Source organism: Uloborus diversus, chromosome 9 (genome assembly GCF_026930045.1).
Source record: "Uloborus diversus isolate 005 chromosome 9, Udiv.v.3.1, whole genome shotgun sequence".
NCBI lineage: Eukaryota > Metazoa > Arthropoda > Arachnida > Araneae > Uloboridae > Uloborus > Uloborus diversus.
In genome coordinates, this window is record NC_072739.1 from 123,031,855 (window position 1) to 123,047,454 (window position 15,600).

Below are 15,600 nucleotides of genomic sequence, written 5' to 3' on the forward strand. Positions count from 1 at the left end.
GACAAAAGTTAATTTTTAGTCAGTCACAAACCAATTTTAAACACGTAAAAAATTTTCAAACCGAAATTTCACCTCTATGTGTCAAATACATTATTCTTTAACATTCTATGATTAGAAATATTTTCCTCTGCAGGAAATAATAATTTGGACAGTATAGGCATAACTTATAACTTATTTTGCTTTGTCAACTGCATATGCATAACTTACTTTTGTCAATGATGTATTTTTATTAATTAATTTCTTTTCATTCACTTGTTTATTTTTATTTATTTATTTATTTTTATTTACTTATGTTTATTTCTTTTTCAATTTTTATTTATTTATCTTTTTTTATGCTTATGTTCAGTGACCGACAAAAGTTGTAAAATCTTAGTAACCGGACAGATTATTTCTCAGAATTCACAGAAAAATTCTGCGCACATCTGAAAGATGCTTCTGAAAAAACTAGTCGCCAAGGCATTTCCTTAGTTGTCCGACGACCTGACGCCCGAGATTTGTTGGACCAAGCTTGTATTTATTTACTCATTTATTTTATTTTATTTTATTTTTGAATTTTAAAATGTCGTATATACGGAAATAATGAAATTCAGAGACATTACTAGGAATTTTCTCAAAGCATGAAAATAATCCTTAACAATTTTAGAGGAGTGAAATTCATTTTGGAGGATTGAACTATATGAAAATAGTGAAGACTAAAATAGTGATCAATTCCATTTTTTAAAAAAGGAAAAGTGAAGAAACTCTTTTCTAACAATAAAATGGAAGAAGGCAGAGATAGAAAAGTGATATGTACTATTATGATTTTTAGGGCAGTTACAATGTTTTGCCACTTGAGTTCAAAGAAAGAAAAAAAGCATTCAAATGTTGAAGAAAAGTGGAATTTCTTGTCTCTGAACGGGACAATCGAGTTGTTTCCCTCATTCAAAAGTTCTACTCTTAGTCACTGAAATTGATAGAATAGGCAAAAAAAAAAATATATATATATATATATATATAATAATAATAATAACATGGAGCCAGGAATAACTTTTTTTTTTCAATAGTTATTTTCCTTTAATTTTCTTAAATGTCCGATTTTGGAAATAAGGCGTGGTCTTTATGACGTCACAAGTGATGTACTTTGGCACGCGACTCCATTGCCACTCTAAATGTTTACGCTTTGCTGTCAACCGTGTTGCCAAGTTATGATAATTTGCGCTGTGCACTAAAGGCATCAGTAAATGGCATTTCATCACTTGTCATATCATGTACAGAAGCGTAAAAAATGATTTTCAATTTGCACACCAATTAAAACAATTGCTAAAAAATATTAAACGTAGTCAAATTATTTAAAATATGGTTAAAACCAATGTTTTTAAGCATACTCTTTCAAAAAAAAAATACTTTTAAAATTTTGAAAACAACCCCATCCTCATATAAATAATAGCCGATGATCGAGTAACCCGCGTGTTTCTACAATGAAACTCGTGTCACGGCATGATAATTTGATAATATGTTTCGGTAATGTTTGACATGCAGGGAAAGGCTTTATTGTTACAAGGCTGAACTCGATCCAGTAACTTAACTGTTTTACTGGTGAGACTGTGTTGTTACTTAGTTGGGGTTATAATTTCATCTACTAAAATATCACCAAACAGGCAAAGCCTTCGCACAAATGTAGTAACAATTTTCACCCGTCATACCTTGACAGGCGATTTTTTAGTTAAAAAGAAACAATTACAAAGAAAAGCCGTGCGAAACATAAGTGATAACAACTGCTGCCTGATTGTTTTAATAACGCACTCGCAATCCTCACGCACGTAGAGAAAAAGAAACTCCTCAAAATTCTTCAGCGAACCGTTCAGTGCTAAAAGAAGTGGGTCGACGTAACTCTTTCAAGCCTCCAAAACCGGTCCTACAGAACCACTGGCCTACATTCTAATTTCGCGTGTCCGTGTTTCAAGCGAAAATTTTTCTTCAAGGACGAGTCCCGAACGAAAGATGTCTCCTTAAATGATGTCATCAAAGGTGGTCCTCCTGCAGGGGGTGATCCTCATCCTCTTTGCCACCTCACAAGTGAAAGGTGAGTTGTTCTTTTGTTCTTTGAAATATTTCTGATCGATAGGGAGAAAAAAAAAATCGTAGAAGGTGTGTGACAATAACGGGAGAAGCGTGGTGCAATAAAGAAACGAAAAGGAATGTTTTGAAATCATATACCTGTTTGACAGCTATGTCAGCGTACGGAAAAACCGAAGTTTTTAGCTGCGATATAAGCGAGTAAAAATTTCTCTTTTCCAGTATATACAACCAGGGATGGATACAGATTTCCATTTAGGGGGGAGGGGGTCATGCTGACTTATGACCCCCACCTCCGCCGTTCTATGAACGAACCGGTTTAGAGTTCAAAAATCAATAAAAAAACTCCCGGAATCAGGCACTTTAGTACAGCAAAAACGTCACTAGTTAATTTCATAAGCAATAAGAAGAAGAAATACATTTCAAATATTTACTTTTAAAAATAATTATTGAATTTAAAAGAATATTGAAACCGTTTTCATTTTATTCATTAACGGTTTGAACGCAATGTGGACGGATAATATTGTAGAATGTTTCGAGGGGAGAGGGGCATGGGCATGACCCCATAGGTCAGGCCCGACGAGAGGCCAGTCAGTCTAGTCGGAAACTAGGGACCAAGGCCTTGGGGTGGTCCGGCGACGCTGACGCAAAAAAAGAAAAAAAGCGAAAGAAAAAAGGAAAGAAAGACGAAAAGAGAGAAAGAAAGAGAAAGGGGGGGACTCCGAATAAGCGGAAACGTAAAAATAAAGTAAAATTTACTCTTTTGGTATTTACTGTTGTATTTCTACTAGATTTAATTGCTTTCGAATAGACTTTTTCTCTTTTTTTTTTTTTTCCTTCTTTTTCGCCTTTTTTCATTTTTTCTTATTTTATGGCGGAAGGGGAGGTCGGGGGCCCGGTGATATTACTGATTAGGGGCCGCCTTGGCTCTCTGCGGCCCTGCCCATGACCCTTCCCTTGTATCCGCCACTGTATACAACCAGGGACACTCAGAACTTAAATTTTTGGGAGAATGGAAATTCTCAATTTGCCGAATTGAACTCCATATTTCGCCGACTGCTGATATTTTTGCCGAATGAAACTCCAAATTTCGCCGAATGATGATAATAAACTTTGATGAATCGTCCGACAAAACTTGCCGAATAAGGACAATTTTGGAAGGTCACAGTGTCCTCTAACCTTTTCACTTTTCACTCCAGGGTTCCCTGTACCTACCACTATTTGTGGTTTAACTAGTTGGATGGGACCCTGAAGAACAACTCTGATTTTTTGTTCCAGACCAGAAGCCGAGAAATCCCTGATCCAGCACCCCAATGGTGTAGATTCACTTGGAATACTTTGTGACCACGAGCATATTAAACGTCCCCCAGTCACCATTTATCATTTATAAAGACGATAGGATCTTCCACCGGCAAGGATCGAACCCGGGACCTTCAGGTCACAAGTCCGATGCCTTACCGATCAGGGCACCATGGACCCTAGTGACCTCCCACCGGGGCACCCCTGTATACAACAACAAAAACTACAACAGACATGATAATTATAATAAGAAAATTATTAATAATAATAATCTGAATTGATGTAAAACCCCTCTTAACGTCAGATGAAAAAGAATAATTAATACACTCCTCTTGTGGTACGTAATTCTGAACTTTAAATACAAAGCTAAATGCATAGCTATTTCAATGTTGCAGCTCAATGCACCGGCACTCTTTTGCATACATTTCGTTTTTTAGTGCATAGTAATTTCTAGAGACATTTATTTTATTTTATTTATTTTGATTATTATTATTATTATTTTATTCACTTACTTATTTTTTCTTATTAATGAAAGCAAAATTGCTCTAAATGTAGCTTTTTATAATAGCAACAATGGGAAAAAACATGCATACCCATAAAAACCCTACATTTGATATAATTAATTATACTTTTTTTTCTCTAATGATTTTCTGATGGGCAGTAATTAGCTATTTCAATTTCAATATTTTCAAAATTGATTATTCATAAAAAGAGTTTCAAGCTAATGCGTTCATTAAAGTTTTTCCCGTTAGAAGTCTCATATATTTTTTCCTCTTGAACTCGTTTCTCACTTTAAATCCCACTGTCAGATTTCTTAAATTATTTGACAAAAATAGAGAAAGAAATTTTGACTCGCAGTTCAGTATTTTCTTAAGCAAGTAAATTTTTTATAATTTTCCGGTTAATCTGTATCAATATTAAATCTAATTAATTTTGAGGAATGAGTTTCAGTATTTCAAATCTAAACATAATCTTCACAATTCACTTAAAATGAATTCAGCTCACGTCAGTGAATAACGTAAGTGAAAAGTGAATAATGGGGTCGTTTGCAAAATTTTAAAAGAAATTTTTTTTCTGAAAGGGCATGCTTAAAAACATAGGATCTGATTATTTTTTAAATTATTTGTTTAAGTTTAATATTTTCAAACAATTACTTAAATCGGTGAGCTTTCATTGTTTATATTTCTTGGCGATGACATCACAAATGATGAAATGCCATTCTGTGTTGCCATTCACAGAACAAAATTTTTAATTCTCATCTTTACTCACAGGTATTGGCAACGATATGGTTGATAGCAAGCGTAGAGTGCAGTTTTAATTCGCTGCTTGATTATCATAACGTGGAAACATAGTAGAAAGATGCACCGGCAAAGTGCATCATTTGTGACGTCATAAAGACCACGCCTTGTTTGAAAAATCGGACGTTTCAAAAAATTAATTTAAAAAAAACTGTTGGGAAAATGAAAGTATTTTCTGGGCTCATGTTATATTTTTTGCTCATTCTATCCATTTCAATGAATAAAAGTAATACCTTTGACTGAAGGAAACCACCCCATTGAAATATTAACGAAGCTTAATTTTTTAAAAGTACACTCTAGGGTCATTCCATATCAAATCATCAGAGATTTTGCTGGGCCTTCACGGATTCAGTATTTCGAATCTAAAAATCTACCTCAGAGCCAGATGGAAGTAAGTCACATAATGGATAGGAAGCGCGCTCTTTCAACCCCGGTAAAAAATTGGAAAGGATTTTTTTTTTAGGAATTACGTTCACATGGCTCGATGCGTATTAAACTCCTGCATACAATGTACTAATAAACGGAAAATCGCAATTTTTTGGACTCGCGTCAATATGGCTCTGAGGTACAGAAATAATCCTCACCTTTACTGAATTCAGTCAGTAAATAAGAATTTTAGGCAAGTAATTGAAATATAATGTACGTAGTAATCTTAAAAAAATAATAATAATAAAGTTGGTAAGTAGGGGTTAGTTGGTGTAAAAGGAAATAGAATTTCAAATTTTGATCCTTCTCATTTTACTTCCTTTTACAAAAAAAAAATGAAGTATTGTATTCGCGAAAAAATTTTCACTCAAAAATTGACCTTAATTTCCACTTTACTCACACCCGAAAGAATGATGAGGTTTTTTTTTCGACTCGACCACACGTGGATAGTGCCTAAGAACGTATAGACACGCGAAATATCCATTTTGACGATTCCCCAGTTAATGACAACGAGTTTTCTCGTGACGTCTGTATGTACGTATGTATGTATGTCGCATAACTCAAGAACGGTATGTCTTAGAAAGTTGAAATTCGGTACGTAAACTCCTAGTGGGGTTCTAGTTGTGCGGCACCTCCCCTTTTGGTTGCATTCGGGTGTTTCTAAAAGGGTCTTTTGCCCCTTTTTGGGGGGAAATCATTGTTAATTTCGATGTAAATTCAAGTGGTGTTATAATTTGGCGGACACTTGGCCAAAGTCTTTCCGCCAGTCTTTTGATCGCCCAGTTTTAACGCCAACTTGGTGACAAATTTGGCGATTTTTTTTTAAATCTAATTTTAATTTTCCCACTGTTGGTGATATTTAGAGAGTAAACTATTGAATGACATTATAATTGCCAGTAATAGGGAAATGACGTTAAATTGGGGTAAAAGGAAGTCATGTGATGCACACATCAGCTCGTTTTCTTTTGAATGAACTGAGACACAAAATTGTGTGCATTGTGTTCAGACAGCTTACGTCAGCGCATACAGAAGAAACAAAGTTTTTAGCTGTTACATCAGCGCGTAAATAACAACAACAGAGGTAGTGATGTTCCGGACATCCGTATCCGTTGATATCCGAGGGAAAAATAAGGATCTGTATCCGTATCCGTTTCTTTTTTGACGGATCTTATCTATTCTAAAAAATTTTAAATAGTATTCGAATAAAAGACTTAAATTCCGTTTAAATTAAGTTTTATTCCCCATTAAAATTATCATCATTTCCAAAGCCGATTCGTACCCCCCGTCGCAAAAAGGAAGGGGTAATAAGTTTTAAAAATGTGCATCTGTGTGTCTATTTGTGGCATGTAGCTCCTAAACAGATGAACCGATTTTGATTGTTCTTTTTTTCGTTCAGAAAGTGACTTGATCGAAAGTGCTCTTAGATTGCCCTCGTTTTTGTGGAACTTTAATTACCGGAGATATTAATTAAAAACTAACTTAAGGTTTTTCACATTATGGTAGTAAAAACTTACCCGTACGTTAAAAATATTGGCCCCAATTGAAAGAACGAAGTTTTCTGCGTTTGATATTTGTTTAAAATTTCCAAGTTATAAACAGTAGAAGCTATAATCTTGTTAAGTAAATTTCAAACGCAATTCTATTTCTTTATACGCGTGATTGGTAGCGATTTCATAGTCGAAAGAAAAGGAGAAAAAGCTCAATGATTTAAAATTTCTATCCGCTGTCTGTTCATATTAGTTAACAATGTGTGTTCTGACCCGCTAAATTCATCTTCATACAAGGTCGGTCCTCTGGGACAGAGCTTTTTTTTAAAATTTAATATTGGTTTTCGTTATTGATTTGAGGTTTGTGTTATTCTCCACTTTGGTTTTCCTCAGCATCCTTCAAAAAAAAAAAAAAATCCTAAATTCTCTATTTACAGTTCGTAAAAATGTTCCCGGCTCTGTTAATTCGTCGATCGGTGTTAGTTGGTTGGAATGGGTCAGCGCTGCATTTATGCTGAAATAAAATACGAAAAATTTCTAGCCTGTCCAGAAGCAGCTTTACACTCTTGGTCCTGTTCCCTAGATCTAACGAGCAAGCTAGAAATAATTTTTCACATTCTATCTAAGCATTAATGCAACGCTGACCCATTCCTTCCAACTCTCCCTCAATTTTCACGGAGAAAATTGAGGGAGATTTCTTTGAAGAGTAAATCATAGGCTTGATTATATTTTCTCCGTAGATGACATTTTTTGAAGAAGCAGTGCCATTATTCATTAGTACGTGAAACAAAATGACTTTCTTCGTTTTGTTTAAGATGCCCAAACTAGGGTTTCCAATCCCGAAATCCCGCGGGATCCCGCATGATATTTAGCGGGTTTAATCCCGAGGGACTGAGAGCAAAATACTGAGGGATTTCCAATCCCGCAATTTTTTTTCATTCAAATTTATTTCAACTTTTGCCGCTCACAAAGCAACTATTTTCACAAGTATCATCTGTTTGAATTACTTTCCTCGTACATCTGCAAGAAGAGCGAGAAAAACTGAGTCTCATATGATGAACTGTGGATTTACCATTTAAGAACACAATAAAAACAGAGTATATTTTTCTGAGAATGAATTGGTATTCTCATTAGGAGGTTTAAGTTTTCATACGGACAGAAATTGAGAAATAATAATTATAATTTAAAACTATTTTTGAAAACCATCACTAACGTTTAAAATCCAGGATATTACGCTTTAGAAAAAAAAAAGGGAAAGTGTATTACTGATTGTGCAAAACCCGCTGGAGTAGCCTGAATGCAATGTTGGATCACTTCTGTAAGCTTACGGAATCGCACTCAAAACCTTTAACTTACAAAAAGTGCACAACATTTTTCTCCAAAGAAGAAAGCAATGAAAAACCTGCCACTATTTATACAATATTCGGCACGCCTCTAAAAGAGGAAACCGAAACTTGAATCACACACACACACAAACCCAGGATGACTCGCATGACTGCAGTAAATTAAGCTGCTCAAGCTTTTGAATGTATCATTAAAGTGAGAGGTAAAAATAGCGAAGTTATCGAAAAACTTTTACTGAGACTGCGACTTGGTGAAACCAAGCAGCCCTCACTCCTTGCTGTAATGAATCGAATGCACTGCCACAATGACAAACGTTAATGAAGTCATTTGGGTATTCTCAATGCAAGTTAACTTGTAGCCATCGTTTTTGTCCGAAATTTGCTGTTCTTGAACAAAAACCGAGCATAAGAAAAGAAAAATCTACTTCAGAAGGTGATGAAGTTAATGGGGATAACTTGCTAAATGTCCGTCGTTATTTAATGTCATTAAAACCAACTGCACTGGAGCCACAGACATGTTTTCATCAAGAGGATTATTTTTTGAGCAACCGAAAACCTTTTTTCATTCCATACGAACAATCCTTTATCAGGACACAGACTTTTTTGGGGCACATTTTCAAGTACGAAAGGATAATTGCTAATTGGGATCTGACTTTGTAGTGCTCTGCAATTCGGAAAAATTACTAATTCAAGTAACAAAAGCAGTTCTTCCTAAAAAACGCAACTTTTTCTATTTGACATTAAAATAAAATTTTTAGAAAAATAAAGTCAATCCCGCGGGATCCCGGGGGATTGGTTCCTTACAATCCCGAAATCTCGCGGGACTGAATTCGGCGCGGAATTGGAAAGACTAGCCCAAAATCTTTTTACAGAAAATGTTTCTCTCCCGATGCTTTGAAGTTCCTTATAAGAGTAGTTGTTATAGGTTTTAGCAGTTTTCAAAAGCTTTTCTTCATCCCAAATTATTAATTGCGCTGTATTTCTACAAAATGCTACACCGAATATAAAGTTCGGTCTACAGAAGTTTCTTCCCCGTACCTTATTATTATTAAGAGCCCGAAAAAATAGTCATGATTTATGATACATTTAGAAAAGTGATTAAAATAGAAATTTAGGTTCAAAGAGTAAGAAATTTTTCATAAATTCAATACACTTCCTTTACTTCATACAAGGAAGTAAAAAGGTTGAGACTCACTGTCTCGTAGGAACAAAATCAGAATTGATGATGTTTATTTTTGCAGGTCGTATTCGTCGCTGCTATGTTTGCCGTTCGAGGGGTGAGCTTGGAGACTGCAAAGACCCCTTCCAGTACAACAGCACTACAGTGGAAGATTTAAGAGGGGTAGAAGCTGCTCCCTGCGCATCAGGATGGTGCGCCAAGATAATTGAAGGAGAGAATAGTGGTAAGAAATCGTACTTACTTTGTGATCCTCTTGTGGTGAACGTCTTTAAATTTTGAAACATGCTTGTAGTTAAGTCACTGGCGTCACTACGGTGGGTTGGGGGGGGGGGCAGCAGTTCGCCCCGGGTTTCACCCGTCGGGGGGAGGGTGACACCCTTAAGTAAAATTGCAAGTTTTTGAAAAATATGAAGCTAAATTACATTTTTAGCCTACAAATTTGAAAAATTTCCGGGAGATAAAAGCCCAAACCCACCACTTTTATTTCTTTTTTATACACTAGCGCACCTACAATTTCGTTCTGACACAAATGTAGTTGTTACTGAAAATGGAATGAATTTCAGGTTTTCATGTTTACATAAAATTTTGGCTTCCTTTTGCGTATGTAGCGGGAGGGAGGGGGTGTCACCCATGTTAGGTACGCCACTGCTAATATAGTTAGCAAAGTACAATTGTTTTTAGCGACTTTGTCATTGACTGAAATTACGCTTACATTTACCCCAATGACTAAGAGGGAACTGGAAACAATGATTTCTTTCCCCATGAGGCTGATGTAGGTAAATAATCGCAACATACGCAGGCAGTTTAGAAGCTTAAGAAGTTCCATGCAAACAATACTTATTATGTGGTCCATAGTTCATACCCACGTACCCCTGCAAATATAATCTAAAATCATTTAAAAAGAAAAATCAAACTTAAGTTTAAATTGTGCGCTAAATTCATGCAAATGCACACGAAAGTGTAATTTACATCAAAATGAATTCTTCCAAAAAATTGGACGAATGACATACTTTGCTGTTTCCATTTGCAACAAAGTTTACCATGTGTGGGGATGGAAACACATAAATTGAACATCAAAAATAGTAGGAAAAGTGAAATTCATAAGTAAATATCTCAGAAACCTTCCATAGAAAACTAGTTGAAAACAGTTACTTCAGATTTGCTGCTGGAGAGGAAAATGTAAGGAAGGCGGAACGCTCAGAATGTCTTGTTTACGTTGCCTAGCCTTCATTCACCAATAGGTTATTTAAAAAAATTACCACCGGAGCAGTATACCAGCATGCCGCAGGCGCGAGGGCATAGGCGACCATATGGGGGGCAAGTGGGTGCTCGAGTCAGAACTTCTTAGCTTTTAGAACTTTTTTCTTTACAAAAATGCAAAAACATATTTCTTCTCCAGCCATTAATGAATAAGTTATTAAAAATGCCAAATTTTAATAACTCTAATCTGTACTGAAATCGGTTTCTATGGGGAAAATATCTGAGCCCCAATCTTAAAATTTTTCATTTGGGCGCCAACAGTGAGGGGACATGATCACACCCCAAGAAACCAAAAAAAAAAACATCTTAAGAAAAACTGATTCACAAATTTTAAAAGTTGAAAATAATTTTGGGAAGTTTTAGTAAAAAAGCAGAGGAAAAGTTAAGTGATAGAAGAGGAAAAAAGGGATCTTAACTATTCAATACAGTGGCCGCCGCTTATATGAATCACGTTTGTTCTAAACAGTTTTGATTCCATAAAGCGGCTGATTCGATAAAGCGGCTAGTTCGATAAAACAGGATTATCTTTTCTTTTTGTCAATTTGATTCATTCAAGAGATTGACTCAATTCCCACAGATTCAATTAACCCGCGTTCACTGTACATGTTGTTTAGGAACATCAGCAAATCTTAAATAATGAAAATAACTTAGCAGAAGCTGCCAAAATGAGAATTAAAAAAAATGAAAAAAAAATTCTGTAAAGGAAGCATGAAGAATCCTTAGTTTCGTCGGTTAAAAAGCCGTAATAAAAATCACACAACTCCTAAAATATTTGAAAGGTGAAAATGAAAATAACTTCACCAAAAGATTGAAGTCCAAGCATTGTATCTCCACTTACTTTTTAAGATGCTTTGTATGTCCGAGTCTTAATGTGTAGTACGATTGTCCAGATGAATGCTGAATGTATAACATTTACAGTCAGAAGCTTAGATAAACAAATAGTTTAAAAATCTGACAAGGCAGGACGTTGTGTCTTGAAGGTCGAATTTTAAATTCGACCCATAAAAATTGTTTACATTTTCTCCTTTTTAAGCATATTTTTCGCTCATACTTGCACTACTTCTCCAGAGTGTGGAAAAAAAGTCAACTCACCATCAAAAAGATTAAACATTTTTAAAATAATGTTTGTTTTGAGCTTCTACAATTTTTCAAGAGTGAACCATTTTTCTTCCTTAGCACATTTTCAAAAGTAAAACTAAAATTTCTGCATCAAAATTATGGTGTTCTATGTTGCTGAAAATTTTTAAGTAAATACTACACACATTTTACTCCCATTTAAAAAAAAGTGAAAGAAAGAAATGTCAACAAATCATTGTTAATTATTCTTAACTTTTTTTAGTTTGTCAAGATTTTATCTATATCAATCTCCAGTGACTCCCATAGTTACAAAATGGTTGCAATTTTGCTTACTTTGACATAACTATAGTTAGGGCAAACCTAACCTGGCAGCATTGTGAAGGCTACACAGATCGTAATCACAACATTACAACGCTGCTGAGTTAGGTTTGCTGCAACTATAGAATTGGTCAAGGGTTACGCTATGCTAATACGAAAAATAGACATCAATCTTTGCTATGTAAATTCGAACATTTACTCAAATTTGGTACACTATTTTCTCTCGACATTTTTTAATTAGTGCTATCTTTTGGCATTTCTGACAAGCAATAAACGAAATAGTGCTGAATAATTATTACCAGCACTGTTTCTGAAAAAAAAATGATCAATCGTATTTGTGTGTCTTCCGATCTCTTTGTGTTTCAACCTGATTCGACAACATTTTTCTTGTTGGCATATTTTCTGCTTGAACATAAATATAGGTTTTTACTTTTAAAATTGTACTTCCACTAATGTAAAACTTCAGAGTGCACACAAGAGTTTTCCCCTCCAAATTCGAGAATTTCTGTAAAACTTCAGCTTCAAAATGAAATTTTGTAAAAGTTTGATGTTATCGATGAGAATTCAAAAAAATCAAATAATTGAAAATCTAAATGCACCCCAGAAGTGGAAAAAAAAGTGTGCAACCTAAAATGCCGGGCAGAGAAATTGTTTAATTAATCAATTAAGTACAAATCAATTTTTAAAATCAATTATTTGAATGCAACTACAAGAGTGCTTGCTGTCCAGAATGTGTTTGTAAAACTTAAAGCCAGATTTTAACTGTTCAATATGAATTCTGGATTTTAATTCTTAGATATTAATTCTGATCTTCTCTCAACAGATTTTGACACTGCAACTGAACGCATGTGTGTTCAAAGGCCACCAACAGATGGTGAGGAAAGGTGTTCGGATACAATCTTCGACAGAAAGCCAGTCTATATGTGTTTCTGCTTGGGGGACTTGTGCAACGGTGTGTCGATCCCTGGAAGCATCAGCCATCAGTTACTGTTTCTTTGTTCTGCTTTCGTTTTTATCTTGGCCAGAAGACAATTGATGGCATGAACCTATGTTGAAAATTAGAAAACTATCAATGCAATATTCAAATAGGTAGAATATTTCGAAGCCATGAATGAACTGCACGTAACACCAAATGGCTAGGCAAAATGAAACCTTCCACACCTACTATTTGCACAGCTTATTGGTTAGGTGTGGCCCAGGTCAGTTATGGCAAAAAGTAGCAGCAGCTTCTCCGGAAAATTTTTCAATGAAGTTCCTTGCCATCATATTTATTTTTGTTGTTACATCAGCTGGAGCATAACCTCAACACTTTCCTTACTTTAAATTTTTCTGTGATCTTTTTTCTTCCCTTTCGTTTTCAAATTTCCATGAGAAAGCTCTTGCTTCCAGCAACAGTTACAATGATGGCTCAAAACTTTCTTGAAACAAGAGGGTTTATTCAAGAAGCTATTAAGCTTTTGAATAAAATATAAAAAGCTTCGAATCAGAAGCTAGTGTAAATAATAATAGCTTGCACATTTCACAATAAAAGTTTTCATTTTTTTTTTTTTTTTTTGAATAAAGTGTATATAAATAACATTTATAACCTTAATGTAATGCAGTGCATTTCTTCTGTGGGGAAAAAAATATATATGCAGTAGAGTCTCTAGAAAGTTTGAGGTTCTGCTTAATCCAAGGTGCTTCATTTATACTTTAAGTTTAATTTTTTAGCAGCTAAAAAAAATTCATTGAAATCTGAAAATGAAATCTTATGCAACTATGAAACTAATTAACTACAAACAGTAAATATTTAAAAAAAAACGTTGAGATTGGTTTCAACAACTACCTAAGTGGCACAAAATATTCATCGACTACAAGGTATGTATTAAGAGATGCCTTGGAGATAACTTGATACACAAAATTCACATTGATTTGCCACAACGAATGTGTTAACATCCCTTTTGGAATATCTGATTGCAATTAAAATAAAAGGTGTTCAAATAAAATCAAAACAGAAGGTGTGAAGCCATTGAAATTTCAATAGACAAAATTTAAACCTTCCACAAATAAACAGTTTTAGTTATGCAAGATACATACATATACACGCACTCATACCTGTAGATAACCTCATGAGACTAAATTCATTGAAATGGATTCGGGCGCATTCAAAATGCATGTTTTGGTTTCCTACAAATGTGCACACATAAATACTTACAGACATCGTAAAAACGTAAAATCAAAATTCTTTCAGACGTAATTGAAAGGAAAATTTGTGTTGAAATTTAAGTGATAAATTTTTTGTGAAGACAATACTTCATTTCCTTTGTACGAGGAAGTAAAGTTTTGCCGAATAGTGTCAATTTTTAATCTGGAAGAATTTTCCAGATAATCCGAGTTTCCAGTAATCCGAGGTGACGTGGGTCCTAATTAACTCAGATTTTTGAGATTCTAGTGTATATATTATTTTTCTCCCTGCTTGCTTTTTAAGGTAAAGATGACTATATGAGCACATTTCTAAGTGACTTCGTAAAGTAATGAAATTTTGAATTTTGAAAAAAAAAATCGAACAATTCATGTAAAATATGCATTTTTTTCACCAACAGCATTCCTATTAGACTTAATAAGTGAAATTAAATATATATGTTCTGAGTGAAACTTGATTTTTGAGACCACGAAGTGTTCATCCGAAGTAAATGAACTGCTTAATTTTTTTCTTTACAAGGCATTTTAAGAGATCTTATGCATAAATTTCATTTAGGCACAAAGTGTATATAATTGACGCTCATTATAACGACCACATACATATTATAAAGACCGTCCCATTATAACGCCCGGTGAAAAAAGTCCCAACTTTGTTGCTATGAACTCTATGTTAATATGCTTTTGACATAAAGACCGCTCTGTATCGTTTAATCCAATACAGCGACCAAATTCAGCGGATGTTATTTCTGGTGTTCCTTCCAATAAAACAACTTTGTAATTTGAAATGACCTCTGTTATTGTTTATGGACGTCTGCCTGGAGTGTTAAATATAAAACCCAACTTTGAGAAGGGGGGAGGGAATTACCACTCACCACAGCTAGCACAGAAAAAATAATAATGGGAGGACAAAGAGAAATTTTCAGATTCCTAAGAAAAGGGAGCTGACAGATGTTTTGGTAGTTTGGTGTTTGAATCTAGTGGTGTTTAAGATTTTGGGTTCTCGAAGGATTTTTAAATGTTTCTTTGAAAAGCAAGAAAAACACAATTAATCACCTATATCTGAAATGGAAAATAATATTTTGCAAAAATCATGTGTGCTAAAAAGGCAAACTATTTCTGGTTTTATCTTCATAAAATGTAGTGGTAGCAGTAATAGTAGCAGATTTGTGAGTAACATATTCTTCCCTATATTTTCCACTTTAAAATTTGTTTAATATTCTGTCATAATATTTTGCACAGAATTTTTCTAAAAATTCCCATCATAAAAATAATTTGGGCATTTAACTGGAACGTTTGAAATAGTGCCAAAAGGGCATGCATGATGATTGTGTATATATTTTTAAATTCTACTAAAGACCTTTTTCTCTGGGATGGAGATGGTCGTTATATAGAGCATTGACTGTACTTGTGACTGATATTACTCATTCAAATTCAAACAGAATATAAAAAGATAAGGTAAAAGTTCAATGTCATGATTTGCTTAAACAACTGCCAGTAAATATTGGATTTCTTTTTAAAGTTTATTAATATGTCAGGTAAAATAACTATTTGGTTGCATGGGCAGAGCAAAACTCATTTTACTATGCAAAACATTTATAACAGGTCAAAATATGAAAAATTGAAATAAACATGCTGCTAAAAACTGACCAAACCTCATTTATTTAGAATATAGCTTG

General features: G+C 34.4%; 1 protein-coding gene across 1 annotated transcript; it reads left to right on the top strand.

Annotated features, from left to right (window-relative positions):
- Window positions 1-1,898: 1,898 nt before the first annotated feature.
- On the top strand, window positions 1,899-15,554 carry LOC129229544 (uncharacterized). The gene is made up of 3 exons (XM_054863865.1): window positions 1,899-2,062; window positions 9,150-9,311; window positions 12,567-15,554. The coding sequence occupies exons 1-3, from the start codon at window positions 1,993-1,995 to the stop codon at window positions 12,785-12,787; spliced, it is 453 nt and encodes a 150-aa protein (XP_054719840.1). The 5' UTR covers window positions 1,899-1,992; the 3' UTR covers window positions 12,788-15,554.
- The last annotated feature ends 46 nt before the right edge of the window (window positions 15,555-15,600 follow it).